This window comes from Nanorana parkeri, unplaced genomic scaffold, assembly GCF_000935625.1.
Source record: "Nanorana parkeri isolate BGI_ZX_2015 unplaced genomic scaffold, ASM93562v1 scaffold3115, whole genome shotgun sequence".
NCBI lineage: Eukaryota > Metazoa > Chordata > Amphibia > Anura > Dicroglossidae > Nanorana > Nanorana parkeri.
Window position 1 is genome coordinate 48,398 of NW_017309383.1, and position 12,342 is coordinate 60,739.

General features: G+C 47.8%; 1 protein-coding gene across 1 annotated transcript in view; it reads left to right on the plus strand.

The window, feature by feature from the left end:
* The window catches only part of NASP (nuclear autoantigenic sperm protein), a 12,812-nt gene extending 761 nt beyond the window's left edge, over positions 1–12,051 (plus strand). The window contains exons 2-14 of the mRNA XM_018574644.1: positions 1,948–1,995; positions 2,078–2,191; positions 3,160–3,240; positions 3,502–3,611; positions 7,321–7,376; positions 8,001–8,077; positions 8,247–8,320; positions 8,396–8,584; positions 9,627–9,796; positions 10,435–10,494; positions 10,574–10,654; positions 11,689–11,808; positions 11,884–12,051. Coding sequence (XP_018430146.1) covers positions 1,948–1,995; positions 2,078–2,191; positions 3,160–3,240; positions 3,502–3,611; positions 7,321–7,376; positions 8,001–8,077; positions 8,247–8,320; positions 8,396–8,584; positions 9,627–9,796; positions 10,435–10,494; positions 10,574–10,654; positions 11,689–11,808; positions 11,884–11,946 — 1,243 coding nt within the window. The 3' untranslated portion in view covers positions 11,947–12,051. The remainder of the gene's footprint in view (positions 1–1,947; positions 1,996–2,077; positions 2,192–3,159; positions 3,241–3,501; positions 3,612–7,320; positions 7,377–8,000; positions 8,078–8,246; positions 8,321–8,395; positions 8,585–9,626; positions 9,797–10,434; positions 10,495–10,573; positions 10,655–11,688; positions 11,809–11,883) is intronic.
* Positions 12,052–12,342: the final 291 nt, after the last annotated feature.

Consider the following 12,342-nt stretch of genomic DNA (forward strand, 5'->3'; position numbering starts at 1 on the left):
GGGGGGGATTGGCGCCAAATCGCCTCAGATCCCGAAGTGGTGGACACCGGCATCCCGGGACGTAGTCACCCCCCGTACCCCGTTTACGCATTGTCCGATAGAAAATGTGACCCTCTACCAACAGTCCATCCACCATACTCACCTCCATCAGCCCCACATAGTCGGCAGCTGGTACCTCACTATGTTATGTGACAGCCCCCACCGTAAGGTCATGTGACCCCCACCCCCTAAAATTGTCTGTTCATTCTCTCATAATGTGCTCTGACCCCCCTCAGTACTATCCATGTAATATGTAGTCACTCCTCCCCCATAGTGTGTACTGTGGTCTCCATATTGGCAGCCTTTCAGATATTTGCTTTCCCTGTCATGGTTATGTATTGACCCCATAATGGGCTGTGATGCCCCCCTCCCTCATTCTTGCCCATCTGCCTTTCCTGGTTATCGCCCTAATGATATAATCGGCACCCCCCCCATATCTACAGGCTGTACTGACACCCCATAATGTGACCACACTGACCAGTACATCTTTTTTGGGGTGCCATACTGGTACACCCTTACAGTCCTCATATTTGATCATCTGATCTCTTGGGGTGTACAATGGCCTCTGTGTTACTGGTGTAAACTTCACAGCTAACTTGCTTTATTGGTGGTTCCACCATGTACACCTGGTGACCCCCCTCAATACCGACAATAATATCTGCCCTTCTTGGCAAGGGCCGATGCCATAACGTTCTTTCCGATGGCCCTCCAACAGTGATGTCATATCAGCCTTCCTCCAGTTCACAACCCCAATACAGATGCCATAAGAGTGGGCTTCCCCCCCCCTGGTGTCTCCCCCGATAGTGACCCCCCATGAGGGCGGCTCTCTTCCCAGTGTCTCCCCAATGATGTGAGGTAGATGCCCCCGCCCCCTGGTGTCTCCCCCAATAGTGATGCCATAAGGATGGCCCACCCCCTGGTGTCTCCCCCAATAGGGACGCCATGAGGATGACCTGCCCCCTGGTGTCTCCCCCAATAGGGACGCCATGAGGATGGCCCTGCCCCCTGGTGTCTCCCCCAATAGAAAAGGCATCCCTTCCTGTTGGCGGCCATAATATTGGCCTTGTGTCCTTGGTAAAGGAATAACTGGGGCAATGTAACATCGCTATCATTCAGCTTTTCCTTGTGCCATACCAGGAACTTTTATCACGCCCCCACTTTTAATCATCATGGTCACCATACCTGTATCTTTTGGAACCCCAGACATGCCTTGGCCCACACTTAAACATGCATGGTCGCTGCTCATTCCCTGTTCACACTTGCTGTGCATGGAACCACACCTAAGTGTGCGCTATGGTTCATGTCCATGCAATGTATGATGCCATTGTGATGTCATTGCCTGTTAAAGGAGAACTATGGGGGGGGGGGGGGCTTTTCACTCCTCCTCATAGTTCTAGCCGACCTGTGTCAGTGACTGTCACAGGTCGGCTCAGTAGATCGGGAGGTGAGCAAACACATACCGGCGTTCGCTCACCTCTCGGTCCTGTCACGGCTCTCTGCTGTGACAGGGGAGGGGCTGGATTCCCCCCGCTCCAAACCGCAAGCGCTGACTGGCGGGAGGGGGCGGGTACAGCTGGCTCTACCTCTAGCTAGGCAGAGCCAGCTGTCGTTCACGCAGCTGGGGGCGGATCCCATCACAATTGTCGGGATCTGCTTCAGCTGCGGCGTCTCAGGGTGGCTGGAGGACGCTAGTTTGTGTCCTCCCGTTACCCTAAGGAGAACTATGGGGGAAAAGCCCTGACCTCGTGGTTCTCCTTTTTAATGGCACCCTAAATGCAGCTGGTAAAATGCGTAGTCAAGGAAGCGCAAAGCCTTTTTTTTTATCTGCTGCAGTTGGAACAAATATTCAGAAGCTGTTTTTGGAGTGAAATGTTTTGAAGGTCTTAATTGTAGAAATCTTGTTTGCAGAATGGAGGAAACTGCAGCACCCTCAACATCTGCTGAACAAGTTGAAGGGTAAGGGACACTAACCGCCATATATAAACCATCCTACAGCCATACAAAAGTGTGGAAACATCTGACTTGTTTTTAAATGCAGGGTTGAGGATGTGGACAACGAAGCAAAGAAACTCATGGGAGCTGGTAGGAGACACATGGTCATGAAGGACATCCGTTCTGCAGTGAATGCCTTTCAGGAGGCCAGCAGCGTTCTGTAAGTAGAGAATATTGCGCCACAAGTACCCTTGGGGGGGTTCCATATATACATTTTAAAGGTGCTTGTGTTAATAAAAGCTGCTCTTGTGAGTATTTTGGTGTATTTAGCTGTGCACACATGATTACCTTGAGTTTTCTGAGCCAAGCTCCCCGACACCTTTCTGGTGGTTGAAGTGCTATGTATTAAATCAAAGAATATTAGTTTATACAGCAAGGTGAGCCAGGAAAGACGGGAGGATGAGCAAGGAGAGACAGCCAGGGAGTTTTATTTCCCCAATCATCTTCCAGGACAGCCCATGAGATGAGGCTCCGCCTGCCTGCAACAGGAAACGCATCAACCACATTTAAATAGACTCCTCCTTCATCCCAATTCAGTTTTTTGTGTGTTTCCTCCGGCTACACAGGTTCACATCGTAATGTTTGTTGTTTTCAGGGCTCGTTTTCAATTTGCCTCAGGGCAGAGCCTAACCCTGATATGCGTTGGGACCTACTCCAGGATCTCCTGCTGCAGCGCATACAGGGATCCCTTGTCGGACCCCCATCCGAGACTAGGCCAAGGAGGAGGGGTCCGTGGGAGGGCAACCATCCTCCTGTGCGTGAGTGGCTCCAGATGGTGACACCCCCCCCCCCCCCTGGTGTGCAGCAGTGGCAAGGGTGTTACCCTGAGCGGTGTACGGTACCCCCTCTTGTGTTGGCATTGAGGGGGCAGGCTCTAGCAATGGGTGCAGTGTGGAGACACTTACCAGTTGGAGCACTGTGGTCGCTCTTCCAGGGGGCCATTTTCCTTTGGTAGATCTCATGTAGCTCGTCATTTGAAAAGTAGATCTTAACTCAAATTGTGGGCACCCCTGATCTAAATGAGTTTTATAAACATGAATAAATCTGTACAGTCTCAATCCTTCTCTATAAATATCTAGAAGGTTGAAATTGCTTTCAATCCTACAACGCAATCTCTTTATCCTTCAGAGGGAAGAAATATGGTGAGACTGCAGATGAGTGTGCAGATGCCTTTTTCTCCTATGGGATGGCTCTCCTGGAGCTGGCACGGTAAGTGTTCACAATGTTTTGCTTCATTAACCCCTTCATGACTGAGGCCCTTTTTTCCATTTTTGCACCCATTTTATATTCCACATTTTAGGCCTGAAAATGACGTAAAACCCCCCAACATTATATATTTTCTGAATGCCAAGACCCTATAGAATAAAATGGTACAAGATTTATTCTAAAATTGAATATCTAAAAATGTGGAGATTCACTAACTCGGCTTTATCTGTATCCACTGACTGACTGTGTGCTTGTCCTGAGCAGAATGGAAAATGGTGTCCTGGGAAATGCCTTGGAAGGGATGCCAGATGATGAAGAGGAAGATGGTGAGAAGGAGGAAGACCCCAATATTCCCAGTGCTGCTAACTTGGATGGTAAGTGTTTTTCCTTATTAGAACTGGTAAGCAGATGATTCCCTGCAGGTTACACTGCTGCCGAAATGCATCTTTTTCCATCTTCATAAGATGACTGAAGAGAGCGCAGAACATGTGTAACTGGTGCAGACTGAGAACCTAGTCAACTGTACAGGAGAGCAGCAAACAGGGTATTGGTCAAGAACTCCAGACATTGGACTGATGTTGATGTGCTAGATCTCTGCCCCCACCTCGTCACTTATATTCATGTATCAGTACTGTAACCCAGCCTCGCTTTTCTGTCCATGTGCACCTAAACCTCAACCATTCACAGTATAGTACATAGTCAGTATTATGAAGCTGGAATATGGTGTCATAACCTACAGAGGTCAGGCAGCATGACTGGCTGATCTTTTACAGCTGCCCAAGATGACAACCTGATCCAAGTTCACCAAAAAAAACCTTGCATACTAGGAACCTGCAATGATCCCGAAGGATAAACCCTTTAAATCTTGAGTTAAGAGCGCCCCCCTCCTCCATGCCCTGTTGGAGTAAAGGAGTTTGAATAGTGTAATACTGCAGATATTTATCTGGGGGACTAACTGCATTATGAGCATGTAAGGTCACTGTTGGCTCGAACTTGCTCCCGCAGAACTATTCTACATTTTTCCCAAATGTAAATGTGCCTTTCCACATGCAGAGATGAAACCTCCAGGCACAAAGGTGGGTTTGTTTGTAATGTAAGGTTAGCATCTATGCACCAGTTTACTATACGGGCCATTTATGTATTTGTATAAGGTGACTATAGTTCATCCTTTCCCTACTGAAAAATGCAGTTCAGTTCCTCATAGCTGAGCTCCACACCCCTTAACGTTCCATTTTATTCCCTCCAGTTCTGCAGCATACATTATGTAAACTGGCGCCCAATGCTGAACTGCAGATCCTGTCTTGCTAATGCTTTGTACAGGGCTCATGTCTCTGTAGCTTATGCTGCCTATAATAAAAGCTTGCATCTTGCTTGCTCTAAAATGGATGGTATTGCATGCTGTGTAGTCTGATCAGCCATGACACCTCAGATCCTTCACTCACTTGCACTGATGTATGCTTAGGTTGTATGATGCATGTTCTTGGCTTCGTACACTTGCATGTAATGCTTTACAAATGGCCACATTCCCGTTAGTAAAAGAGAAGGCTTTCTTTCCAAAACTTTTAGAGAAAGAAAGGGAGCAGTTAAGAGAGCAGGTCTATGATGCCATGGCTGAGCAGGAGAAGCCTGAAAAATCCGATGCAGAAGAGCCGACAACTGAGAAAAAGGAAAACGGTGATGTGCACATGGAAGAGTGTGATAAACCCGAGGAGAAAACCAATGGAGAAATTCCTGCATCAAGCTCTGAGAAGGTGGATGAAACTGAAAAGGGTGCTGCTGTGACTGAAGAAAAGGGTGCTGCTGTGACTGAGAAGGGTGCTGCTGCCGAAAAGAGCACTAAGGGTGCTGCTGCCGAAAAGAGCAAGGATGAATCAAAGGGTGCTGCTGTGACTGAGAAGGGTGCTGCCGCCGAAAAGAGCAAGGATGAATCAAAGGGTGCTGCTGTGACTGAGAAGGGTGCTGCCGCCGAAAAGAGCAAGGATGAATCAAAGGGTGCTGCTGTGACTGAGAAGGGGGCTGCTGCTGAGAAGAGCACGGATGAGTCAAAGGTTGCTGCTGTGACTGAAGAGAAGGGTGCTGCTGCTGAGAGCATGGATGAATCGAAGGATGCTGCTGCGACTGAGAAGGATGCTGCTGCGACTGAGAAGGATGCTGCTGTGACTGAGAAGGATGCTGCTGAAAAGAGCACAGATGAATCAAAGGGTGCTGCTGTCCCTGAAGAGAAGGGGGCTGAAGCTGAAATGAGCACAGATGAGTCAAAGGATGCTGCTGTGACTGAAGAGAAGGGTGCTGCAGCCAAGGCTGAAAAGAGCACGGATGAACCAAAGGGTGAGAAGGACACTGATGCTTCAAAGGGTGACGAGATGGAAGCCACAGAGAAGGCAAAAGTGAAGACTGAGGACATCTCTGAACCCCCAGCTCAGGAAGCTGACTCTTCTAAAACCTCAGCTGTCTCTGAGCCCCCATCAGAAAAGTCTGAGGAAGCTAAACCCGCTGCTAAAGAAACTGATGGTGCCAAACCCCCAGCTGAGGAGACTGCTTCAAAAGAACAGCCTGATGTGAAGGATCCCAAAAGTCTGATCAGCCATGACACCTCAGATCCTTCACTCACTTGCACTGATGTATGCTTAGGTTGTATGATGCATGTTCTTGGCTTCGTACACTTGCATGTAATGCTTTACAAATGGCCACATTCCCGTTAGTAAAAGAGAAGGCTTTCTTTCCAAAACTTTTAGAGAAAGAAAGGGAGCAGTTAAGAGAGCAGGTCTATGATGCCATGGCTGAGCAGGAGAAGCCTGAAAAATCCGATGCAGAAGAGCCGACAACTGAGAAAAAGGAAAACGGTGATGTGCACATGGAAGAGTGTGATAAACCCGAGGAGAAAACCAATGGAGAAATTCCTGCATCAAGCTCTGAGAAGGTGGATGAAACTGAAAAGGGTGCTGCTGTGACTGAAGAAAAGGGTGCTGCTGTGACTGAGAAGGGTGCTGCTGCCGAAAAGAGCACTAAGGGTGCTGCTGCCGAAAAGAGCAAGGATGAATCAAAGGGTGCTGCTGTGACTGAGAAGGGTGCTGCCGCCGAAAAGAGCAAGGATGAATCAAAGGGTGCTGCTGTGACTGAGAAGGGTGCTGCCGCCGAAAAGAGCAAGGATGAATCAAAGGGTGCTGCTGTGACTGAGAAGGGGGCTGCTGCTGAGAAGAGCACGGATGAGTCAAAGGTTGCTGCTGTGACTGAAGAGAAGGGTGCTGCTGCTGAGAGCATGGATGAATCGAAGGATGCTGCTGCGACTGAGAAGGATGCTGCTGCGACTGAGAAGGATGCTGCTGTGACTGAGAAGGATGCTGCTGAAAAGAGCACAGATGAATCAAAGGGTGCTGCTGTCCCTGAAGAGAAGGGGGCTGAAGCTGAAATGAGCACAGATGAGTCAAAGGATGCTGCTGTGACTGAAGAGAAGGGTGCTGCAGCCAAGGCTGAAAAGAGCACGGATGAACCAAAGGGTGAGAAGGACACTGATGCTTCAAAGGGTGACGAGATGGAAGCCACAGAGAAGGCAAAAGTGAAGACTGAGGACATCTCTGAACCCCCAGCTCAGGAAGCTGACTCTTCTAAAACCTCAGCTGTCTCTGAGCCCCCATCAGAAAAGTCTGAGGAAGCTAAACCCGCTGCTAAAGAAACTGATGGTGCCAAACCCCCAGCTGAGGAGACTGCTTCAAAAGAACAGCCTGATGTGAAGGATCCCAAAGCTGAAGGAGAGGAAGAAGCTGAGCCAATGGAGGATGAAGAAGGTAACTTGAGGGGATGTGACGATTCTGGGTGTCAGGAGGTGAAGATGCCTTTTACCTGTCTTGTCGTGCCTACAGAACCCTAAGTTACGGGCATGGCTGCTAACTGATGTCAGCAATGGTCTGGAGAGTTCCTGCACCTGAGTCTGAAGTCAGCAGTCTGATCACTACTTCCTCCAGTCTGGTGTTGGTGGCTGTTCTGCTTTTCGTGGCTTAGTCTGATACTGCATGTGAATACATTGATACTTCTGTTTTGATAGCAGATTAGGGTTGGGGGTCTAACCTGTGTTTATCTTTTTAGAGGGAGAAGATGCTGAATCTGAAGAGGGCGAGGACAATGAAGGAACTGAAGAGAAGGTACTTAACCCTTTATCAGCATGCAATTTTTCTCAGATCCAAACTTTTGCAGATGGTTCCCCTTAAACCCAAATCCAGTAACCATACTTGTGTAAACTATACCCCCCTGTACTGTTTTACTTTCAGTGATGGGTTTGCCAGTCCTTTATTATAAATGGCATAGGCTGGTTCAAACGCAGCCAGTGCAGTTAAAATCCCTGAATTGTGCCATACACTAGATGGCCTAAGATTGTCCAAATTGCAACGACCTGCTATATTTCTCGGATAGTAATGGCACATATTCATCCTTCTGGATAGGGAAGGGCTCTGATGTTGGGTGATCGCTGGTGGTACTTTGGTGTTCTGAGATGCCATATTGTAAAATAAAACTGGAGCCTTGCTCATAAGGCAGTCTTTGGCTACAACCTTACAACTGCAAGCCTGGTTACTTTTACTGCATAGTACAGTGCTGCTTGTGTCTGACTCTTAAGTGTTCATCTTGTGGTAACATCAGCACTATACTTGTTGCTTATAGCTGTGCTATCAAGCTTAGGCCAGATGGCAATGACTTGGCCTGGGCATTTATTGGCAAACATCCTTTGCATGGTGCTGTCTGAGGTGTTAACAAGTTTCCTCCATTTTTAGGAGAATGATGAGGACGATGTTGGCAATCTGCAACTGGCCTGGGAGATGCTGGACCTGTCAAAGATTATCTTCAAGAGGTAAGTCATACTAGTAAACAATGATCATAACTAATGTAACTTCAATGGCTGACACTGCAATAGAGAAGTTGCCGGATGGCTTGGTGGCCTTCTAGGCAAACGTCCAGCAAGGATGCCAATAAAGTTGTGGAATTCCAGTTGCGTTTAAAAAGTGTTTACCAATTTGCAGGCAACCGAACAAGGAGGCCCAGCTAAAGGCTGCACAAGCTCATCTGAAGCTTGGAGAAGTCAGTGTAGAGTCAGGTGAGAATCACCGAAGCTTTCCAGACTTAATTTAGATTGCTGTGTGTGTGTGTTAACCTCGTCTCTTAATGATAGAGAACTATGGCCAGGCGATAGAAGACTTCCTTGCATGTCTGAACATCCAGAAGGAGCACTTGGAGAAGCATGACAGACTCCTTGCTGAGACCCACTACCAGCTAGGCCTGGCCTACCAGTACAGCAGCAAGCATGACAGTGCCATATCCCACTTCACCCAGTCCACTGATGTCATAGAGAAGAGAGAGGGTGAGTGCAATGTTGGGGTGGGAAGTCCAATGCTGAAAGCTTCACAAAGCTAGATGACCGACGGCAAAACCAGAACATGTCACATTGTACAGGGATGCAGAGCGGGAAGGGGTGCAATGTACTTAAGAGGTTTGGTGCACATTTTAGGGTTTCACTCCTACTTGGGAATTACATAGTATTTGAGGTTGAATAAAGACATTAGTCCATCAAGTCCAACCTATTAGGATCTCATTCTAGGAGTACCTGTACCCCTGTATATTACGGTCCCTTAAGAAATCGTCCAAAAGTTTCTTGAACAATTCCACATTATTTGCTGAAATCACCGTCTGTGGAATGTTTTATGTAAAGCATGGTCACGGCTATAATCCCTCAAAATCCAAACTGCCCCCTAACCCGAACCACAGGGTGTCTCCCGGCAGAGTTCTATGACTTTATCTTGGTGTAGTTGTATGGCTCCCTCAGTACAACTGTCTTGCGGGTGTGATCTCAAATCGTGAATTGTAAATGCAATCTGCTCTCATAGCTGGGGGGTTGCTTTTCTTCCAGCTAGCTTAGCGGTCCAGCTGCACTTCTGCCCCATAACAGTTTCTGCCAAGAGCCTGTGCCATACTCATCACGACTGCAATGTAAGCTTCACTGCAAAAAAATTGGTGAATGCACATTGGGTCTCTGTTGCCTTTCCTACTTTATGGTGAAGGGCAGGGGTAGCAAACCTCTGGCCCTCCAGCTGTGGTGGAACTACAAATCCCATGAGGCATTGCAAGATTCTCAGACATGCCTCCCGAAGAGATGCATCATGGGATTTATAGTTGCATTACAGCTGGCGGACCAGAGGTTTGCTACCCCTGGTGAAGGGACTTGGCATTTATGTTCAAGGAATTTCTTGTGGATCTCTGCAGTCTAAAGGGATCTCCACACTGTAGGTAAGGACTTGTCTTCTAATGTATATCCACATGCAAAGATCAGACCCATCGATGCAGCTGGAGGGCTTACTGGTACTCAAAACTGGGCTCCTAATACCAGAACTCTGTTCACTCTGCAGCTTTGCTCACAGAACAATTAGGAAAGGCAGCCGGTGAATCCACCAAGGAACTTCAGAAGGAGATGGATGAATTGAAAGGACTGCTTCCAGACATCCGGGAGAAGATTGAAGACTCCAAAGAAGCGCAGAAAACCTCAGAAGTAACGGAAAAGGCACTTAAAGAGACTCTGGTTAGTATTCCGCTCTGAGCTCTTCTGATCCAGTTACTGTGAAGCCTTTGACACTGCGAGCCATTCATGTCCCGTGCTAGAAAGGCCAAAATGTGATGTTTGATTGTAAGCCCTCAGGGGCGGGGCCCTCCCCATCTTGTCTTGTGATTGTAATGTGTTCCTTGTATTGTAAAGCGCTGTGCAAACTATTGGCGCTATATAGATCCTGTATAATGTTTGGGGGTCTAATTGACAATATCCACCAGCACAAAATCTGAATTGACTAAGATCCTGTATTTCAGTGTGGGGGTGAATGGAGTGCACGTGTGCCCCTAGACCTGGCTGTTTGGACTGAATAGTAGCTCGTTTATCTCTGTATTGGGAAGAATAATGCGATGTTGGCATTCCACTAGACCAGTAGTGGCGAACCTTGGCACTCCAGCTGTGCCAAAAACTACAAATCCCAACATGCATCTGCCTCTGGGAGTTATGTCTGTGGCTGTCAGAGCCTTGCAATGCCTCATGGGAGTTGTAGTTCCAAAACAGCTGGGGTGCCAAAGTTCTCCACCACTGCACTAGACATTTCACTATAAGGGGGAAAGTGCAACTTACACTTCAATCTTCTGCTTTCGCATTGCTAATCTGCTTTATTCTTGTAGGCTGGAGGGTCATCAGGCTTCTCTAAAGAAAATGGAAGCACCTCATCTTCTGCACCACCTGTAAGCTGCCATCTTGTTTCCTTGTTTTTTAATTCTTTTGTCACATGGACAAGTATCTAACGGTCTTCTGTCTGTCCAGGCTCCAGTAGAAAAGAGTGGGGACAGCACTGTACCTGTTACGAACTGTGTATCTGACATTTCACACCTTGTGAGGAAGAAGGTAAGTTGTCGTCCTTTTAATGCAGTATCCTATCAAGGTACAGGCAACACTTTACTAATGTAATGCTACAAGAGGCCTGCACACGGCTCGGTTCTGATTCAACATGCAGATCTTTAAGGCCTTGTTCACACCAAGCGCGTTCCAGGAGCAGAGCCGTTACAGACCGGATCAAAACTGCGTCCAATGTATTCCAATTGTATTTTGGGCTCTAGTTCACACTGCAGCATTCAGTTCCAGAGCATGTAAACAAAACTGCAGCATGCCCTATTTTACCTGCTCTGGAACGCACAAAGCCCTTTCTAAGGTAAAAAAAATTTTTTAAACCTGAAACGGCCCGTAATGAATCAAAATCGCAGCACAACCCACTGCACTGCGTGTGCGGAAACTCATGCAGATCTGGTCTGCACTTGGTGTGGACAAGCACTTGGTGTGGACGCGATTTAGCGTGATTTCTGCCGCAATATCGCGCATTTTTGCCCCACAATATCGCAAGAAGACGCCGCCTAATATTCAATGGAGCTGTCCTAGCTCCATGTCGCTTCTACAGGACCTTTTTTTTTTGGGCGGATTTACGCTATCCCGGCCGCTGCAAAAGGTATGTCGCTACATGTGAATGGGGCCCTAGACCCCATTCACACTGAGCGATTTGCAAATCGCGCAATTTGCATTTTACGTGATTGCGCAAATGCTTGCATTGAGCAAGCTAGAATCGCAGCAAGTCTGCTCCAAAAAGTGTCCTACTGTAGCGACGCATAACCAGCGACGGACAGAGCCCCATTGCCATGCATTGGAGAGCGATATCGTGAGGTAAATAGCCGCGATATTGCGAGAATTACTGTGCGACAAATCGCTCAGTGTGAATGGGGCCTAAGGTTTGTATCTGGGCCATTTATACTTCAGGTAGTTACAGATGTCATGGTCACTACAAAAAGGAAACAAATTACCTGTCCTGCTTGCTCTGGACAACCTGTCGGTGGTACCGGGGTTAGTCTGGGGACACTGCCGTAAGACTGACATGGTTTTTGGCCTTCCAGAGGAAACCCGAGGAGGAGAGTCCACTGAAAGAAGCCAAGAAAGCAAAGGCGGAGCCTGTAGCGAACGGATCTGGGGATGCTGTGGTGCCGACAAATGAGGAAGCTGAAAAGGCAGAAGAGGTGAGCGGAGAAACGCATGTAATGATGAATGTTCTGCATCCTGGCTCTTCACTAACCTGTCTCTTCCGCCTGCAGGCAGAGAAGCAGACACCGAAGGAGACACCAATGGAAACCGCAGCCGTGGAGAGTTCTGCGTGATGCAGATACACCCCCCCCCCTCCCCCCAAAGGGACTTTTGTATATAAGTGTATTTTTTCCACTTTTGTTCTAAGCAACTTTTTGTAAAGCAAAATAAAGGTTACGTAAAAAGCTTCTCCTGGCGACTCGTTTTATTTGTAAGATTGACATGACGGGCCAGTTATTTTTTGCTTAAAAGGAACTTGTTTGATCTCAGTTGCGGAAAGCTAGATTGGCTTCTGACAGGCTATGGAACTTACTAAATGGCAGTCTAGAGCAGAGACACCCCCCCACCCCCCCGTCACTGCCATCAGCACCCCCTGCTCTGCATTCATTCCTAAAACTGGACAACATGCATGGACATTAGCGCATCCCTGCAGGAAATTCTCAAATGTAGCTGGGAAGGTGTAATAGGCA